General features: G+C 40.6%; 1 protein-coding gene across 18 annotated transcripts in view; it reads left to right on the top strand.

The window, feature by feature from the left end:
* The window catches only part of Erc2 (ELKS/RAB6-interacting/CAST family member 2), an 846,765-nt gene that overhangs the window by 381,382 nt on the left and 445,977 nt on the right, over positions 1–19,406 (top strand). For all 18 annotated transcript variants that reach the window (XR_003834802.1, XR_003834790.1, XR_003834792.1 and 15 more), the window contains 3 exons: positions 5,776–5,913; positions 16,024–16,164; positions 19,031–19,171. Coding sequence is in view for 5 of the 18 variants with exons in the window: in XM_021181424.1 (XP_021037083.1) it covers positions 5,776–5,913; positions 16,024–16,164; positions 19,031–19,171 (420 nt within the window). In the remaining 13 variants the exon portion in view is untranslated. The remainder of the gene's footprint in view (positions 1–5,775; positions 5,914–16,023; positions 16,165–19,030; positions 19,172–19,406) is intronic.

The raw sequence follows: 19,406 nt of genomic DNA on the forward strand, positions 1-19,406 counted from the left end.
TAATAGCCCAAACTGGAAACAACTTCAATGCCTTTAAACAGGTACATGGTTATAGAAGCTGCCACAGTGACAATGGAGCACTGCTCAGAAATAAATAATAATAAATTATTGAACAACTTAACAATTTGGATGAATCTCTAGACAGTTATGCTCAGTGCAAGAAGCCAGTCTGAAGGTTACACACTTTATGAATATGTTTATGTTATATTTTCAGAGTCACACAATTATAGAAATGGAGAAAAGTAATGACTGCTAAGCATTTATCAAGTCAGCATGAATGCTATCATGTGAAATGGTGGGAAAGGGAAGGGAGGAGAGAATTGAGGATAACATCCATGTTTGTATGTCTGCTGGGTCTGCTTGGTTTGGAACAATGAATTCTTCCATAGATATTGTAGATATGAGTTGGTTGTTTGGTCACCAGAATCTAATTTTCCTACTGACTTATGAAGGGCATCTAACTCCAGAAGGTGAGAACACCCAGTGTTTGTATTCTCAACCTCTCTTGCTGTTAGGCTATTGGCTTAATCTTGTCTTTGTCTTTATTTAACTAAATGCACCTGTCAGAGTTGTTGGAATGTTGGGAGTTCAATGACATGTTTCCATTGTGGTGATCATACAGTCACATGGTCATGGGTAGTGATATAATACAATATTGGCCCCAAAGCCCAGATACCTGCTGTCTGTTGCTCAGCAGTAGCATCTCCCCTAGGCCACTTGTGTCAGAACTTAAGGCATAGAATTCTGGACTTTCCATGCAATCTTCACCTATCTGGTAATTTTTGAATTTATCTATTATTATTGTTGTTGTTGTTCTTGTTGTTATTATTATTACTAATTTGCTTAAATTTGTCTGGTTGTCTGCATAGCTTCAGTTAATAACTTTAAACTAATACCTAAGATATAGATAACAAAATTCCGGAAATATGTCTTAAGAAAAAAAAAAGACTTTTTAGTAATTGAGTTTCAGAGTCTCATAAAATAAAACAGAAAGGCACCTTTGGATGAACTTTACAAACATATGCATGCTCTATCATGAGCCTTACCTGTCACTTTTTAATCTCTTCTTTCTAGAATCCCAGAGCCAGATGAACCCTGCATTTCCTGCTCTGGTCTCTTCTCTGTGTGGCAGTCTCTTTGGTAGCCACACCCCCTTTCTCTTCTCTATTCAACAAATGAAAGGCCAGAGACATTCAAGTGAGAACACTTGTCTTAACTGAGCTTACAGCAGAGTTGTAGAGCTAATCACATAAAAAGACAGTTCAAACCCTCAGCTGCATCTCCAGCCTTTGACCAGGCAACCCTAATAACGTATAAAACATTCGGAGGGACAGAGAAGGGGCAGAGAAGGCTTTCTGAAGGATAAGGGTATGTGTTGGCATCGAAAGGTGTGAGTCAGAGTTAAGCAGGTACAGAGTTGGAATGGGAAGAGCTCTCCAAGTACAAGAAGCAGACAAAGGTGGGAAGTAGTGTAGTCTGTTCTTGGCAGCATGGCTTGTCAAAATGGCAGCCAGTGTAGGGATTGCTGGGAGAGCAAGTGAATTCTCTTTTTTGTTTGTTTGTTTCTTCTGGCAGTACTAGGCATTGAACCTAGGATCTCACTCCTGCTAGACATGTGCTGTGTCCTAGATCCAGCTCTTGGACCATCTCTTGATGGGCCACATGTATGTCCTTGAGTAGCGTGGGAGCCAATGAAGGATCTGCAGGAGTGAAGTCCCATTGATCTGAATCTGAGTCCCTTGGCTCACTGACAGTCAAGGACTCTGATAGAGGGTCCTGGAGTGTAGAATTTCAGAAGTTAGCTTAAACCCATTAAGATCACAGTTGCCATGTGATCCCCAGGATCTTAAAGCTGCCGTTCCTTGCTTGTTCTCCAAGGATCTGCTCTGAAAGTGAAGCCCTTGCTTCAGACACAGTATGGTCACTGTTTTGATAGTTGTGAGCAGAAACATCTTTCTTCAATGACAAGTGTGGTATTCCTCAGGTCTGGGGTACACAGATCCGCCTCTCAACCTTGGGGTACATAGACCTGTCTTTCAGCCTTTTGGTGCATAGATCTGTCTCTCACTCCAAGAGTCACAGTGACCAGTGAGTTCTCTATGTTCCAAGGTGAATTGAATCTTTGTAGAAGATGAGGTTTCTTAAAAACGATCTCTGAAATTGCCAATCCTAACCTTAGTTTCCAGATTGTTCAGTACCCAGTTCCTGCTACTAGAACCTTGTGGAGAGCCGCAATTTCAAGAACTTGATGCCAATCTCTCTCTCTCTCTCTCTCTTTTTTTTATGTAAGTGTTATAACAGTTTGAAAACAAGAGAAAGGTATGTAATCATTTTCTAGAAGATTAAAATTTTTACATATGTCAGCTTCCTAAAATTTAATTTTCAGAAAGAATTTATTTGGAGGAAGGTAAAAGGAACATTTCTTCACGTAATAAGCCCTTTTAAGAAATAAAACTTACTTCAAACCTCATTTTAATAACATTGTTTTATTTTGTGGTTGGGTTGAAAGTATCCTTATTTTGTGAATTATCTTCAAGAAAAAAACTAGAAGATACAGAAAAACATGGGAGAAAATAAAATTTACTGTTTAAAAATTCTTAGTGATATGCATATACTTTATACACATATATGAATATAGTGAGCTATATATACACATATATAGCATATGCATATATTACTCTGTGGAAGAACTTCATTTTTACCCAGTTAATGTTGCATTATTTTATATTATGCCTTTTCCTTTTCAGATTCTAAAATTTCCATTTAATTTGCAAGTGGGATTTTTAAGTTCTTTCATATCAATGTCATCGCATATAACTTGATGTGACTTGTCTATTTTGTGTTACTCTACAAAATACCAAGGGTGGCTCCTTCTGTACAACAGGGAAAATAGTTTTAGTTCTGGATGCTTAACAGCACTGCAGCAGTAGCAGCAGCAGCAGCTTCTTGTGGCAGCCTAATGGCTGCAGCACAACATGCCAAGTGGCATTATAACTGTGTCCCTGTGTCGTCACATAGTGACAGGTGACCGGAAAGGGAACAGGCTTGCTTTCTGATAGCAAACCACTCTTGGTAGAATGAATTGAGTCCAATGAGAAGAATTCCACTCAATGAGGATAGACATAATCTACTCATGAGGATAGAGCCTTCACGATGTCCCCACCTCTCAACCTCTGCACACTGAGGACCCCGCTTCCAGAAGGACCTTTTGGGAGACAGACTGCACCCCAACTGTTGCACATGGACAATTTATTTTGGCTAGTCATTTATAGTGTTTGTTCAGTATTATTTGTACATTTGGTATTTTATATTATTTTACTGTATTTATTTGTGTGTTGGTATATGTGTGTGGGCATGCCTGTGTCACAGCACATGTGTGGAGGTAAATGGAAAAGTTGCAGGAGTTAATTCTTTTCTTCTAACATGTGGGCCCTGAGCTTTGAACTCAGGTTGCCAGATTTGATGATGTATGCTTTTACACCCTGACCAATCTCATCATCATCAATGTCAACACACACACACACACACACACACACACACATACATACATACATACCACCTCATCTCACTAGCTAGGTTTTAAGGATTTCCTCTTATCTCTACTTATATGTGAGTGCTTGTGCATTTATCTCTGCAAGTGTAGACCAGAAGAGAACATTTGATCCTCTGGAGCTGGGATTATAGGTGGTTTTGAGCCACCTGACCTGGGTTCTGAGAACTGAACTGGGATCCCCTACGAGAGCAGTGGGTTCTTTGAATCACTGTACCCTACCCTCTACCTGCCCCAGTACCACCACGGGTCATATTTCTTTTTTCAAAAAAAGCCCTACTTGGTTTGAAATTTTAAGCAGGAGATTGTCGAAATTTCCACAGCAAAATCAGAAGTTCTGTTCTCCCGCCTGCCTCCAAGACCATGTCTTCCTGTGATTTTTACTTCCTGGAACTATTTAGAGAATTGTTCTTTGTTTGTTTGTTTGTTGTTTTAATTTTTATAAAAGTTGTATAAGAAATTCTTCAATCTGTTCTGTGCGTTGTAGCCTCTTAAGTCTCCTTTTATAAAAAACATGTGTACATGGAGGCAATGGCGTCCTGTGGAGGTCAAAGACAGCCTTAAGTATCTATCTTTGCCTTCCATCTTGAGACCGGCCTCTGTTGTTGGCCACTGTGTACCTCAGGCTATCTGAACCAGAAGTATCTAGGTTCTCTTGCCTCTGCCTCCCATCTTGCTATAGGTGCATGGGGATTACAGGATGTGCAACAGCTGCCTTTACGTGAGTTCTAAGCATCTGACTTCAGATCCTCACATATAGGCAGCAATCGCTTTCTGCAACCAAACCATCTCCCCAGTCCAAGACCACTCTTGAGATGTTTGTACAGTATTTTTTAAGCTGGTATGTTCTTGGATATAAATGTTTACCCTATTCTAAATCTGTCGCTTTTGTCTAAAGTATCATTACCGTTATTAGCTCAGATGCATTGAAACACTGGGAAAGTCCATCAGCCCAGTCCAGGTCCCGTCACCTCTGGTGTAGATGCTTCCTTCCCTTCTCTTTAGATCTACATTATGTCTTGCTTTGGAACAGTGTTCACTCTGTGGCACAGGGCTGATCTGGAGTTCACTGTATGGTCTGGGCTATCCTCAACCTCTGAGAGCTTTCCTGCTCCAAGCCTTCTAACTCTCAGAATCATAGCACGAGTCACCATACCTGGATTCTTTAGAACTGCTTGGAAGATGCTATAGTGGTACCTTATTTGCCATCTCTCCATTTTCACGACTATTGCCGACATTATTTCCGTGGCCATTCCAGATTCCAACAGAAGGAGTCAAGTAATCTCCCAAGTGGCTCGAGCAGCCCAATGTGAAGCGTGCATTTGGAATGAGTCCCTGAGAAAGCTGGGTGCAGAATACAAATATTTTGAATGGACTTATCTCAGAGGTCTACTGCTTTATTTCCCTGTCATTTAAAAACCCTTAATATGAATAAATTGTTTGCACAGCGGGCTTAAGAAAACCTTAGATAAGAAATACATGGTTTGAAAGCAGAGAATAAAAACATGAGTGATAGTGGACGCAATGCCTAGGAGAAGGTCCTTGCTGCTGCTGCCAGGCAGACCTTATAATCGGCTGTTTTCTGTGTTTATTTCGGGATGCAGATACTGGATAAAGTGCCTGGTTGGCTGCCAGCATCTGACTTAGTTGCCAAATGGAGTGTTTAGTTCTTGTTGCATATGACTTATATCACAAGTTCTTCCCATTAACAGTCTGCTGGTGATAACCTACTTGGCTTCCATGCAGTCACTTTGAAACAGCCACTTGACAACGTTTGGTATATCACAATGTTTCTTGCTGGATAAAAGGACTGAGTGGATGGCTGTGTGGGCTCTGCCTAGTAAAGAATGGGGATGCACTCAGTGTCTGCCCAGTGAATGATTTAATCCTGGGGAACATTCTTCCATCTTACTATGGCAAGGTCTATGGACTTGAGCCTTAAAAGTGTTAGATGGGTAGAAACAGAGAAATAATAGTATTTAAATGACTAGGGGTCTTACATTGGTATGGGGAGTGTTCTGCTTATAAATAGAAAATGGCAATAAATGGATTAAGAGCTCAAAATTTTTCTTAATTCTCAGTCAAATGTAATCTCAATAATACTGGTTCGATGATGCCCATATATCAGGGTCTTTAAAAAACAAAATAAAAAGGAGATGTCTTCACGAATCTTGGCTTTGGGTACATAGAAAATGTGTATTAACTATGCCAATCTTTATTTTTAGATTGAAAACTTGCAAGAACAACTTAGGGATAAGGACAAACAACTGACCAACCTGAAAGACAGAGTAAAGTCCCTTCAGACAGACTCCAGCAACACCGACACAGCTCTGGCCACACTGGAGGAGGCCTTGTCGGAAAAGGTGAGCTTAATGTCCAACACAGGGGGGCAGACCTCCGAGAAACAGCTCGGGGAAGAGTCAGTACAAATACATTCAATTACACCTGGTTTCCCCTGTCCCCACACTGCCCCTAGTCCCAGCTTCTCCTCAGACTTCCATGTTGGCCAGGAGACTGGGCACACTTCAGGCATCTTCTTGAAACTGAAAAACAGCATCACCTTTGGCTGTCTTATAAAACGTCCACTAACTTTTCCACTAAATTTTGGATGATAAAACTCTCACCCTTCTTTTCTGACAAGGCCCTTTTCTGTCCAGGACCTCCTCCTTGTGCTTGTCTCTTCCATACATCTCTGTGCTGTAGCTTTCATTGGCCTATTAGATTTCAAATGTGCCATGTTCTCCTCTGCCTCTGTCATTTTGCATTTGCTCCTTTTTGCTCGGGGAGTGATTTTTCTATACATAGAATTAATTCTTCTGAGTTGAGAAAGGTTGTGTGAGTTCGAATCCTAGGTCCTGTACTCAGTATTTGGGGGTGAGACACTTAGCCTCTGAGTTCCTCAGTGTCTTCACCTGGGAAATTGGGGTGATAAAAGTCCCCACCCAGTGGATTTTGTTATGCTAAGGAGAGACTGTGTTTAGAACAGTCAAAGGGAATATTTTAGTTGTCATTATTATATTATCAATCATTTCCATAGAGACACTGTGCTGGTGCCCCCCATTCCACACAACAAACTCCCACAAATTCTTATTGTAATTAAAACTCTCTGTGTTTCTGTTTTAATGGAATTAACTGCCCTTTTTTACTGTGCTCTAAATGGAGACAAGATAGTGTTTTACTTTGCCATATGCAGGGCTTAGCATAGCACCTTCTGGGCTGCTCAGTAGGAGCTGGATATTGGTTGGCTTACCCATCCTCTTGTGAATGGATGAAGGTCTGGCTCTCACAATGTTCTCATTCTGATGAGGGAGGAGGAGAAAGAGAAAGTAATGAATTAGTGGCATAGGAGGGTTTTCAGAGGGGTGTTATTTTCTTAAGCTGGAGAGAAATCAGAGAGAGGTAGAGTACTACTGGGGTGTTATGGCCTACAGATAGGTTTTAGGTTAAAGACAGGAAAGGTAAGTTTAAGAAAAACTTGAAGTAGGTGAGCCATGGGTCCTTTTTCGAGGCCCTTAAGTTTCAGGCAGAGGGGATAACACTGTAAGGAGTCTGGGAAGAAGTTGGGTAATAAGGTCTCTCAGGGCCTTATACGAACTTGCATATTTTACTATTTTTGGAATAGAAAGTCATTCTAAAGCTTTCATTCTGATGAACACTTAAAGGCTTCCCAGGAATAAAAAAATGAGTGAAAGAATGAAAGCCATTAGACAAACAGACCATTCTGAGCTCTGTTGTTAACTATTAAAATGATCTCTAGTCCCTTCCCCCCTGGTTGAATTACTCCACCCATCCACTGTGCAGCTCTTACAGGTATGATATCTACAGGGGAACGTGCACATGGTGTCCTCATTCTCAGCTCTTCCCTGTGCCAGAGCCAGTGCCTGCAGGGGGGCAGGTGAAGTTCTTGAGTGATTGTGAGATAAAGGGCTGGGGAGATAGCTTAGTGGATAAACTGTTGTTCAAGCATGAGGACCCAAGTCTAGTCTGCATCCATGTAGCACAAATAAAGCTGGACTCTGCAGCACATGTCTGCAACCCCAGTGCTTCTGAGGTAGCAAGATGGGCAGCAGAGACAGAGGAATCTCCAGGCACTCACAGGTCTCAAAGGAGAGATTCTGTCTCAAAGAAGATGGAAGGCAAGCACCGAGACCTAGGGTTGCCATTGCCCTTTGATCTCCATGCTGCCCTGTAGCTCCCCACCACCACCACACACTGGGGTGCAGGGACAGAGGTGAGGATGGGGGAAATCCCTACTCTCAAGAGACTTCTGAAGAAGAGCTTATGTGGGGTTAGCCTTATAATGAATGTGTCAGCATAAATTTTAGGTCCATTATTGATATTATTTTCAAATTCAGCTTGAAATGGAGAAAATGTAAAAAAGCTGAAATGTGAAAGTAAAGTTGTGTACACTTGTTTTTTTCATCTCTCTTCCCATTTTCAGCTATGTGGCACTTTCTATAACATGTCTACAGTGCTTGTTGGGCTATGGAGTTTTCTTTGGGGAATGTCATACAATAGCAATAGCATGATTATGTAAAGAATAAACAGTGTAGCAAGGCCTGGCAGCCAGCCTAACTCTGTTCTAATTAGGTAACCCCGACAAATGATTATCCCTTCCAGTCTTCTCTGCTGAATTGAAGAACTAGACAGTGTGGTCCATCAGTTTCCCAGGCCACCATACTTTTAGTTATGACTCGTACTTCAGAATAAGCAGGAGACACTAGAGCCATAAAAGCTGCTGACATAAAATCTTGAACAGGGCCTAGTGGGCTTACCCCAACTTATCCAGTCTTTGTGGCAAACAAAAATAAATGGAAGGCAATAGAAAGGGCTACAATTCTAGGTTGGGTAGTCTCCAAGGTAAAGTTATAAATTTATAAATTTGAGATTAATTTATGATTTTAAATTTTATTTAAGAATCTATAAGAATATTAATACACTGATATTTCAGGGAAAGATATTCTTTCAACCTAGAAAATTTGTTTTCAAAATTCATTTTAGTAATTTTTTCTAAAAAAAATAAAGAAGATTCAAAGACAATTTAAATTATGTGTTCCTGTTGTATATTTTGATGATATGCCAGGCCCTTCCTCTTGATTTCTTTCTTAAAATTCATAGACTTAAACAGATGCCATATACATTCTATGTCATGGATTCTTGATAGGATATTTTTCTGGACTCTATTTAATTTATTTGAGTTTAAATTCAAAGAGGTTCCCAATTGTAAGACATCCTTTTGTTGAGTTCTTCCTTTGAGGCCTAAGGGGGCATCAGAGAAAGAGAGCTGAAGCTAACAGGGTGTGGCCATCTCTCTCTTGCCTTCATTACTTCCCAGTCTGTCCCTAGAGCCAGTCCTTTCTCCACAGCCTCAGTCAGCACTGAATCTCCCCAAAGCACCTTGAATGTCTTGGCCTCCAGTTCTTGTCTCTTTTGGAAGCACCTAGACAAGGAATTGCTCAGAGCACAGATCTGTAACCCCGGGTTCATAGCACCTGAGTTGCTCCTTGGCTGATGACTTGAGAACTCAGAGAACTAGAAGGTCCAGGTGGGACACAAAAATGAGTCCAATGGTGGAGTGGAATGCAGGGAGGACTGCTGGTGATAGCAGAGAGCTGTAATCTCTGTGACTTGAGCAAAAGTTCAAGATCCAACTCTAAAAATGCAGATGCTGAAGTCCAATAAAATCGTAGAGTGGAGAAGCTTTGGCTTCTAAGCTTGCTCATTTTCAAACTCTATTTACTACTGATTTGGGGGTCTCCTGATGATGACACACAAACTAACTCAGAAGACTTTGTTTGGAGTTGGGTTTTCTAAGGATTCCCCAATTAGAATGCTAGTGTGTTTCAGAGGCACAGGAAAGCTCACTGAAGAGGAGCAGATAAAGGAGAATAATGGAATATTTAACTACTTCTTCCTGTAGGTCAGAAACATTTGATTGCGTCCAAATAGTCTTATCACCTGGGAGCTTTTAAAAAGACTGTTTTCCCAGCTACTCTGCTGTGAACCTCAGAGACCTGTAATTTTTAAGCATGTACAGATATTCTAATGTATTAGGAAAACACTAACTTCCCACAGTTTCTTATCTTGTTGCTGTGGTAATGTGCTTGGACAAAAAAAAAAAATGTAAAGGAGAGAAGAATTATTTTAGCTCACAGTTCAAGGTTCAGGCCTTCATTGCAAGGAAATCAAGGCAGGAGGAGTTAGAAGCAGCTTGTCACATTATGTTCACAGTCAGAAGGAAAAGACCCTGAATGAGTACATACAGTTAGCTCTCTATATAATCCAGGTTTTACTACCAAGAGATTGTTCATAGCCACAAAAAATAAGTTTTTCCATATCAATTAATATAACCAATATACAAGTCTCACAACTGTATGCCCATAGGTTCTTCTAAAATAAAGGACAAGTTATATACTTCCAGGAATAATGACACAGAGTAAATATCATTCCTATTCTAAACAGAAAAAACAAGAAATGGTTACACTTAAACAAAAGGCAAAATAACAGCAGTGAAAACCAAAACAAAACCAACAAGGATAAACTACTCCAAACCCAACAAAGGATCAAATCCCCATACTTCTCCATGCCTGGCATCTGGGGCACATAATGTAATCATTTAGATTCCAATAAACTGTGTAGCCCCACCCCCTTAGCTCTGCTATCATTAACCTATAGATTATCTTCTGGATAATCTACATTCCATGTCTGTAACTCTCCCTGGAGTTGCCCATGGTCTTGGCATCTCCACTATCCTGAAGTTTCTACAATATCATGGTTTTCACTTCAGACTATGCAGTGTTCTTTCTGGCCCTCTTTACAGAGACTCTGACCCTACCACATCTGACTAAACCCAGATGCTGTGTATGGCCCCCTAATTCTTTAATTCCTTCAAAACATTAACACATGGATGAATAGGATGCTTAGTTTAATAGCCAACTATACACAGTCTAGAATCACCTGAGAAGAGTCTTGATAATAAGAGATTATCTAGATCAGGTTGGTCTGTGGGTGTGTCCGTGAGGAATATTTTTTCCTCTAAATTGGCTCAATTAGGGTGGAAAGACTCAGCCTGAGTTTGGGCAGCACCATTTCAATGGCTGGTCTTGAACTGTGCAAGAGTGGGACAAAAAAAAGCAAGCTGAGCAAGTAAGTGAGCCTGTGCTCAGCTCATTTCTCTCTGTGCTCCATTATGGATATTTTATATCTGCTGGTTTTAGTTTCTCAAAATAATGACTGTAACCTTGAATGAAACAGTGATGTGCTCGCTCAGGATAGAGCCGGGCCCTCTTGGAACATAGTTACATCAGTTTCTGTGACCTGACCCTGGGGAAGCACATCTCTAGGCATCTGGTTTCCAAGAACAAGGAAGCCATTCAGCAAATCTGTTCTAATTTAGACCCTCCCCTTCAAACGAGTTTGCAATCCCACAAGTCAGAGCCTTGTTTGGCTCGTATCTTTCCCTCAGTGCATGTGTTCTATTGGTATAGTATAGAGCAACATATTGATCTTTAATAATTACCCTCTGTCTTCTAATTACTATAGTTTTTACATCTTTCTGCCCATCTTTTTTGCTGATTTTCACTATAGATTTGAATAAGTGAAGTAAAATGTAGACGTGCTCAGCCTGAATGTACTCCTGTTTTCAAATTTCTAGTGTCAAAAAGACTAGTTTATAATCTCTAAATTCAGCTTCACTCAAATTATCAGGGCAGAAAGCCATATTCATGGTCAAAATATCATGCACATGACTCCCTTCCCAGTTCCTTATAGAGTCCTTGTTCTCTGAAAGTCCATCAGCACAGCATCCATAGTACCATATTCTCAGTATTGGTCACCAAAAATTCAAGCAGAATAGTCCATTAACTTCTATTTCCAACATTCACCTGCTTTTGTAGCCTACAGTTCTAAGTTCTTCCACATTCTAGCCACAAAATAGTTCTAGCAGCCTAAGAGTCACATAGTTGGGTTTATCATACCAACAACCCCACTTCTAACACCAATTTCTCTCTTAGTTTCTTTTCCTGTCCACTGTGATAAAGTACTTTTATAAAATCCCCTAAGGAGAAAGAATTACTTCAGTCCCTCATGGACAGGAGGTCAAGGCAACATAGGGGCTTGAAGCATTTTATTATACTGTCCACAGTCACTAAAAGTGAGCAATAAATGAATATATGCTGCTACCTAGTTGTCTCTCTCCTTTATATGATCAAAAGTTCCCTGCCAAAGGAATGTTCTTACCCACAACTAAGAGGGTTCTTCCCATATCAATTGATAATAATCAAGATATTTCCCCATAGGCATGCCCAAAGGTCCATCTCCCAGGTGATTCTAGACTATGTCAAATAACACTAACTGTAATACCACTCCTCCATTTTGAAGGTAGGACATGGTCTCAATAAGGTAAAATGAGATATTTGGACTTCCCAGGCAGCATTGTTAGTTGTGACCATACCAACTGGTCACCAGGACTCCTGGAAGTTATTTCTATCATGTCAGTGCTGCCCTATGATTGAAATTTTGTTGCTTCTCCCAGAGTACTCACCAAGGCAACCTAGCCCATAAGTGATGGCATAAAGTTGTATTAATTGCTTTTCCAAAGCTGTGACCTGACAGAAGAACTTAAAGGGAAGAATGATCTACTTTGCTCACAATTTCATAGTTGTTGGTTCATCTTGAGGAAGAGGGCATGGTGGTTATAGCACCTTGTGTTTGGGTGGCAAAGAAGCAGAGAAATGAAATACAGGAAAGATGGATCCCCAAAGAGACACGCCCTTACTTCCTCTAGATTCTACCATCTATCCCCCCCACCCCCCACTTTCCTAATAATGCTGCCATACTATGATCCCACAAAGGATCAATGCATCTATTACACTGATCTTTGGAAATAGGTTTACAGACACACCCAGAGTGTGCTTTATTAATCTCTGACATGTAGCTCAATTCAGTCATACTGACAGCTAAGATTAAGTATCACAAGGACTTAAGCTTCCTGATCTTTGTACTTATAAGGATGTACTATAAACTTAAATAGCTTTTCTCTCAGAAATTCCATCTTTACCTACAGTTAACTGAACATATCCTCTAGGACAGTGGTTCTCTACCTTCCTAATGCTGTGACCCTTTAACACAGTTCCCCATATTGTGGCTATCCACCAACCACAAAATTATTTTCACTGATCCTTCATAAATGTAAGTTTGCTACTGTTATGAATTATAATATAAATATTTTTGGAGATAGAAGGTTTCTGAAGGGGTTACACCTGTAGGTTGAGAACCACTACTCTTGAATAAGGCATGGTATGAAAAAAAATCAGTAAATTAAAAAAATTTAGTAAAATTTTGATGGTGTGTATGTAATTTTCCTTTTATAGTATTGGTAATCTAATTCAGGGTCTTACACACTCTAGCATGTGCTGTTACGCTAAACGATATCTCCAGTCTTTAATAAGTAATGGCCTGCTGTCTTTGGTTGGTGTGGAATATGTCAAATTCTGCCTTACTGTTTCCCTTTTATTATGGCACCAGGAGAGTGTTTTTTACTTTAACTTCCAGGAACTCATTCAATTGTAGAAGGCATATACAGGTCACTGAGTCAAAATTCTGTTACTTAGACAGGGACAAAGCATGGTGGTAGAGTATTTGCTTAGCACCCATGAGGCTGCCTTGGGTATGAGATGCAGCACCAGTGGAAACTAAAATTGAGTATGTCACCAGAAGCTCAAGAGCTCGAACCCACAGAGTTTACAAATCCTGTCTGGCCAAGCCTTGCTGTAGCCACCTTCCAGATAAGCAGTTGGGAAAGCTGGACAGTAGAGCCCCAGGCCACTGAGATGCAGTCCCTACCCCTTGATAAAGCACCTCGTGAAGAGAGCTGTGCAGAGCCAATGAGTGCCCTCGGAGATTGCCAGTGCAAATATGGCTCAAAGAACAATGTGGTATTGGGATTTCTGCAAGCTAGATGTTAACCAAGTGGATCATGGCATATTGGGACTTTTAACACATGTTTTTGACATCTGGTCCTCTACATGTGACAGTTAAATTAGGTCTGTGATCAATGGAGGAGTATTTTATCATACTGAATCTCCAATAACCTTTAAAGTATTATAATGCTTGTTTTACTCTATTTCTCTGTTTCCTTCTCCCTCCCTCCTTCCATCCTTCCCACCTTTCCCTCCCTCCTTCCCACTGTCCCCCTCAACTTCCTTCTCTCTCAGTGGCTAGATAGTAGTACCCAGTGTTTAAAGCAAATTGACTTACTTTCCAAATGACTGACATCTTCTGAATGTTAACACAGTTCTCCATTTTATGACCCTTGCTTTGAAGCCAAGAGGATCCTTGACTTAAGTTCTTCCTTCCACCATCATTTTAGAGTACCCTGTGGTGTACCAGGCAGGTTGTCCAGTTCTAGACTCAAGGGCTGCTCTTTGCAAGACTAAGCTGGGAGGATGAATTTAAGTCCAAACTGTGTAAGAGTTTTGAAAGACAGTACATATGATGCATCTGACCACATGGCTTCTGGGAGGTTTCCAGTCGGGTGACATGGTTTCATTGGAGGTTGAGAAATGTCATGGCAGCATCTATGTGATTTAGGGATGGGACAGAGGAGTCCAGAAGGTAGACTGACAGTTGTCGTACAGTACAGGCAAAGATCAGAAGGCCTGGGAGTCTGAAAGCTGCTAAAAATCCTTACAGGTTTATATTTCACTGCGCCCACTTCTTCCTTTGTGGATCACATAGGATCTAGTTAGTTAGCATTTCACCTCCAAAGTAAAATAAGACCATAACTGGGATCAAGAAGAAATAAATATGCATAGTTAATAGATCCATTTTCTCTGTGCCACCCACTGTCCTAATAATGTACTATATGCAAAATGCTTTAAAATTGCAGATAACAGTAGTCATTTTTTTCTCCTCAAATTATTGGGTATATATATTATTATAATTGACAACACAGTTGCCTCCTTAGGGGGGTCCTAAGTCACAGGCTAATATTCAAATTAGCTTCCCTCTTCATTAAACACATATGACACTCCCTGGTGTGGAATAAGTTCTCAGTACAGGAGATATCTGCATTTTGCTCAAACTAAACCCAAATTCTGGAGCCTCCAGTTGTTGTCAAGAGACCATTGGGAAAAACAGACAACCACCACCACCACCAACAGCAGCAACAAACTGTCTCCAGACACACTGGAAAAGCCACACTCAAGGCAGGTCTGTCCTTGTTCACATTCTCCTCGTTAGTTCAGTCTGTATCAACAATCATCTGGTTACCTTGGATGAGTCCATAGCCTCTGGGTACTCTCAGAGGCCTCATCTCTTCACCAGTTACAGTTGTGCCCTTGAGGTTGTGATCATAACTAATAAGAAGTACATATGAGTTCCTGGCACAGAGTAAGTTCTCAGTGCAAGAGATATCTATATTTCAATTAAACTGAGCCTGAATTCTAGAGTCCTTAGCAGTTGTGATGGAGCCACTGAAAGGAATACAATGCAAGACACACCAAAAATAAGATGAAACAACTCATATTCTTGGCAGGCTTCTCTTTGTCTCACAATCTCTTCCTTAGCTCAGCCTCAAGCCCTGGGTTGGGCAGTAGGCCCGGCTCTTCACCATCTGGTAGTCCTCTTTGTAGTCTCAGAAGAGTCTTCAGAAAGTCCTTGGATGCCAAATGAAGAAGCCACAGAAGCAGGGTTAAGACCAAAAACTCGCCCTGCTTCTTCTCAGCACTGTGCAGGGATTCCACTCTGAAGAGCTTCTGGCTGACCCTCCTGCCTCTAGACCGGCTCTAGGCATTTTGCAGGGACTGTGAATGAAATGCAGCTCACAGACTGAACATCAGTGGTTCATCCTGCTGTGATTAGAGAAGAGAAATTTTGGGGGGTTCATGATTTCTTTCTTGGCTGGTTTTATTTTCAGCCAGCTGAAATATATTTTTGTACCACAATGTAAGCTTCAATAACAGTTTTTAATAATAACAATAATGATGATAATTAATAACAATAATGTTATTTCTTCCAGGAATAGGGGAACCTCTACAAAGTTCTTCCTACAAAGCAATACAAACTTGACTTCAATACCCTGTGCCCTCATTAAAATAATAAAAAATAAAATTGGGCATAGGAGCTTGTACCTGTAATCCTAGCACTTGGGAGAAATAGGAGGATCAATGTAGGTCACCAGGCAAGCAGACTAGCCACATCAGTGAGTTTCAGGATCAATGAGAAAAACCATCATAAAAAATAAGGTAGAGAGAGATTGAAGAACATAAGAGATGTCAGGATCTCTCTGCATGTGCACCAGCCTGCACATATTTCTACACACACACACACACACACACACACACACACACACACACACACAATACTGTGATACAGAGAAACTTTTAGTTGAATTGTCCCTGATTTTCTTTTGCAATAGGCTTAGTGATACACACTGATGAATTATCAACCCTTGTGTTCTTTCTGCCTTGCAGGAGAGAATAATAGAGCGCTTGAAAGAGCAGAGGGAGAGAGATGATCGGGAAAGACTAGAAGAGATAGAATCCTTTCGAAAGGAGAACAAAGACCTCAAAGAGAAGGTCAATGCTTTACAGGCTGAGCTGACAGAGAAAGAGGTGAGTCCAGAAAAACAACCACATCACATCTGCAGCCCTCAAAACCCTGTCTTTGTCGATGTTTATTTCACTGATGGTCTTAGGGAACTCACAGTTTAGTGTGAAGACTCGGACAACAAGGCTGCCTGAATTCCAAGGAAAACAGTCCCAGTGTCTCCCTTCATCAGTGATACCTCTGGGCATCTTTACCTTTCAGCTGACTGCGATATGGTCCCTAGAAACTGTCCTTATTAACCTTATTACCTTGTTATCTTATTCACCTGTATGGCTTAGAGAAGTTTTTAGGTCCTATTATCTTTTGCTTGAACATCAGTTAATATAATAACAACAGCAATAATAACTCCACATTGCTTACTTGTGACTTGGGGGGTATTTTGCATTCACTGGCAATTCTCAAATGGATCACCCAGTATCTCCCAGGTAAAAAAATTATGACATCGAACACAAAATTTTAGGCTTTTTTATTTTACAGTAAATTATTTAAAGCCATCCCACTACTTCACACTATAGCAAAGATGAATGCAGAGTATAAGTGCCCCCTGTGTTTTTACAGTAAGACAGAAAGTATATTTTAAGGAACTCTGTTTGGGAGTTCTGGAGCAGTTGTTTGGGGCCACAGTCTCCATGTTCCAGGGGATGCTCGTCAGATGTGTCAGTATTCGTGAGTATGCTTTGGTGGAGACCTGGGTGAAGCAGCTGTGTGCCTTGTTTTCCTTAGCATCCTTATTTTCAGCTGTCCCTGCCACAGTGCTTTCTGTTTCCCAGAAGTTTCCAACCTCTGCGGATGGCTCAGGCTTCTTTGACATGCTCCATCTTTCTAAGCCATGGCTACCACTCTCTCAGCAAATCCCTGGTTACCCAGCCCTCCACATAGATCACTACAGTTTTTCCTAAACAGGGACTAACAGCTTTGATGCAAAAGGAGTTCAGAGGGATCCAGAGGACAGTTTCTTATTCCTAAAATTGATGCTTACTGGATTTTTAGGGAGAAGCTCATTGCTTCGTCATGGCGATAAGAAATGCAGTTCTTCTTTTCAACACATTTTGTACTGCAAAATGTGACCGGATGGATTTGCAATTTGCATGAGACAGAAGCATGTTCACTCTCATTTATAAGATTCTTTACTATTTGGATTTGAGGGTTTGTACCTTAAACTTCACTCCTAGTAAAGAAAGCCAGGCCCCAGTAAGATGGCAGAGCAGAAGGTTTAGACAAAGATAGCCCCATACGCCGGGTTAGCCACAGTGAGCATCATATGGGCAGCTCTGGGAATACTGCCAGGTCCTGCCAAATTCACTTGGCATTGGCATTTGGGGTTCAGTCAGAGAAACAGACCCAGATTAATAAATTTAACTAAATTAAGGGACTCCCTGAAAGGAGATGGTTTATATGCTAAGGCGGGTGGGGGAGTGCAGGGAGGGGGGCTGGACAAGCCCAGCAGGTGTGATGTGACTACCAAGAAGTACAGATAGAAAACTCAGACACAGGTTGCTGCTGTAATCCACGGGGAAAGCTTTGCTCCTAAGACCTTTTATTATTTTTTTTCAAAGACTTCAGAAGATAGTCTTCTTAAAACTTAAAATCAACTGATTATAGATGTTAGTCATGTCTGAAAAATCTCTTCACAACACCTAGATTAATAACTAGGAGCTACAGAGTAACCAAATAAAGCCGACCATCACAACTGGCAATTTACTATTTAAAAAAGAACAAAGAATTGCAGTTTTTAGGGAATTTATGATTTAGTTTGGGTGATACTATGTCTTCACTGTGACAAATGACTGGATTCTAAGGTCCTTTATAACCCTCCCCCAGCCCCCATGGAAGTGAAATTAGAGTTGTAGACTTCAATGTGAGATGTGGACCTGCCTTTAATGGCTAGATGACCTTGGACAAGACAAACAGTGAATATGAACTTCAGCTTGCTGTCATGAAAAAATGGCTCACGTGTATAGGAGGAGCAATGATGACCTCCATCATTAAGGACATCCAGTGCTCAGGGAAGGGTCTTGTATGACGCAGTAGGCAGCGTCCCTGTTTACTGAGAGTGCTTAGTACCTTTCTTACTGTTACAATGATGTTAGAAAGGGCCAACCTGTCCATTTTTGTCAGTAGGGGTTCTTAGCCATTTTATATTTGGTGATGAACATTGCCCTAATAGATAGTGAAAACTGTGTTCAGAGATATGTCTTCAAGTATTTATTTCTTTGGATTTTAGAATTCAAGCTATCTAGGGAGGCTTAGAATTCTGGACATGGTTGATAACTCAGCAATATAGGCGGCCCTGTATCTGAGTGGAAGATTAATCATATTTATTGAGTCTGGGCTACTAAGGTTTAGAACTTTATCTTTGATTTACTAGGAGATATTTGAAAAATTTAATCGTTGTGTTTCTGTTAAAAGAAAGGGGATTTGATGGAGTTTAATAGGATGTTTCCTTTATATTTGATTTATCCTGCGAAAGAAGCATCAAAGTCCGGAGTGTGCTTCAGACCTGTCTCAGAGTCTGCACAGCGTAGTGACAGTAAATACAAACTGGAGAGTGTAGGTGTCTGTTTGGAGAGGTGCTACTAAAAGGTCACCTCAGGACTTTTATCATTAGCATGGCTTTGAGATGTGAAAACTGCACGTACCGACTGCTCCATTTAGTCACATTTGATTCTATTGCAATGAGATCCCACTCTGTTCTGCAAGGCAGCCAACTTTAGTTTCCAGGTTAGTGTTCATTATTCCTCCCTTAGTAAGATGTGCCAGTTCTGCTTAATACATACTTTATTGTGTTGTGTAGAATCAGCAGATATATGCTTGAAGACCTTGCCAGGAGAAATCATGATGTGTTGCTTACTAGCATTCTTCTTCTTTCAGTCCAGTTTAATCGACCTCAAAGAACATGCATCCTCGTTAGCTTCCGCAGGACTGAAGAGGGACTCCAAACTGAAGTCTCTAGAAATAGCCATTGAACAAAAGAAGGAGGAATGTAACAAACTGGAGGCACAGTTAAAAAAGGTAAGCGAAGTCTAAGAAGAAATGTGCTGATTTTAGAATGAATTTATAACACAGTTAAGGAACAAGCGTTTTTTTCGTTTTTCAAAATAAACAAACTCTGTATCATTTGCTGTCTGCTAATGAAAGGATTTTAATTAAATACTCAAGTTGATTCCCAAGGAGTCTGCATCAAGTCTCTCTCTCTAAATCTAAAGAGAAAAAAGAAAAAACTATCTGAAGTTTCCTGTCAAAAGAA

Source organism: Mus caroli, chromosome 14 (genome assembly GCF_900094665.2).
Source record: "Mus caroli chromosome 14, CAROLI_EIJ_v1.1, whole genome shotgun sequence".
In the NCBI taxonomy this organism is placed as follows: Eukaryota; Metazoa; Chordata; class Mammalia; order Rodentia; family Muridae; genus Mus; species Mus caroli.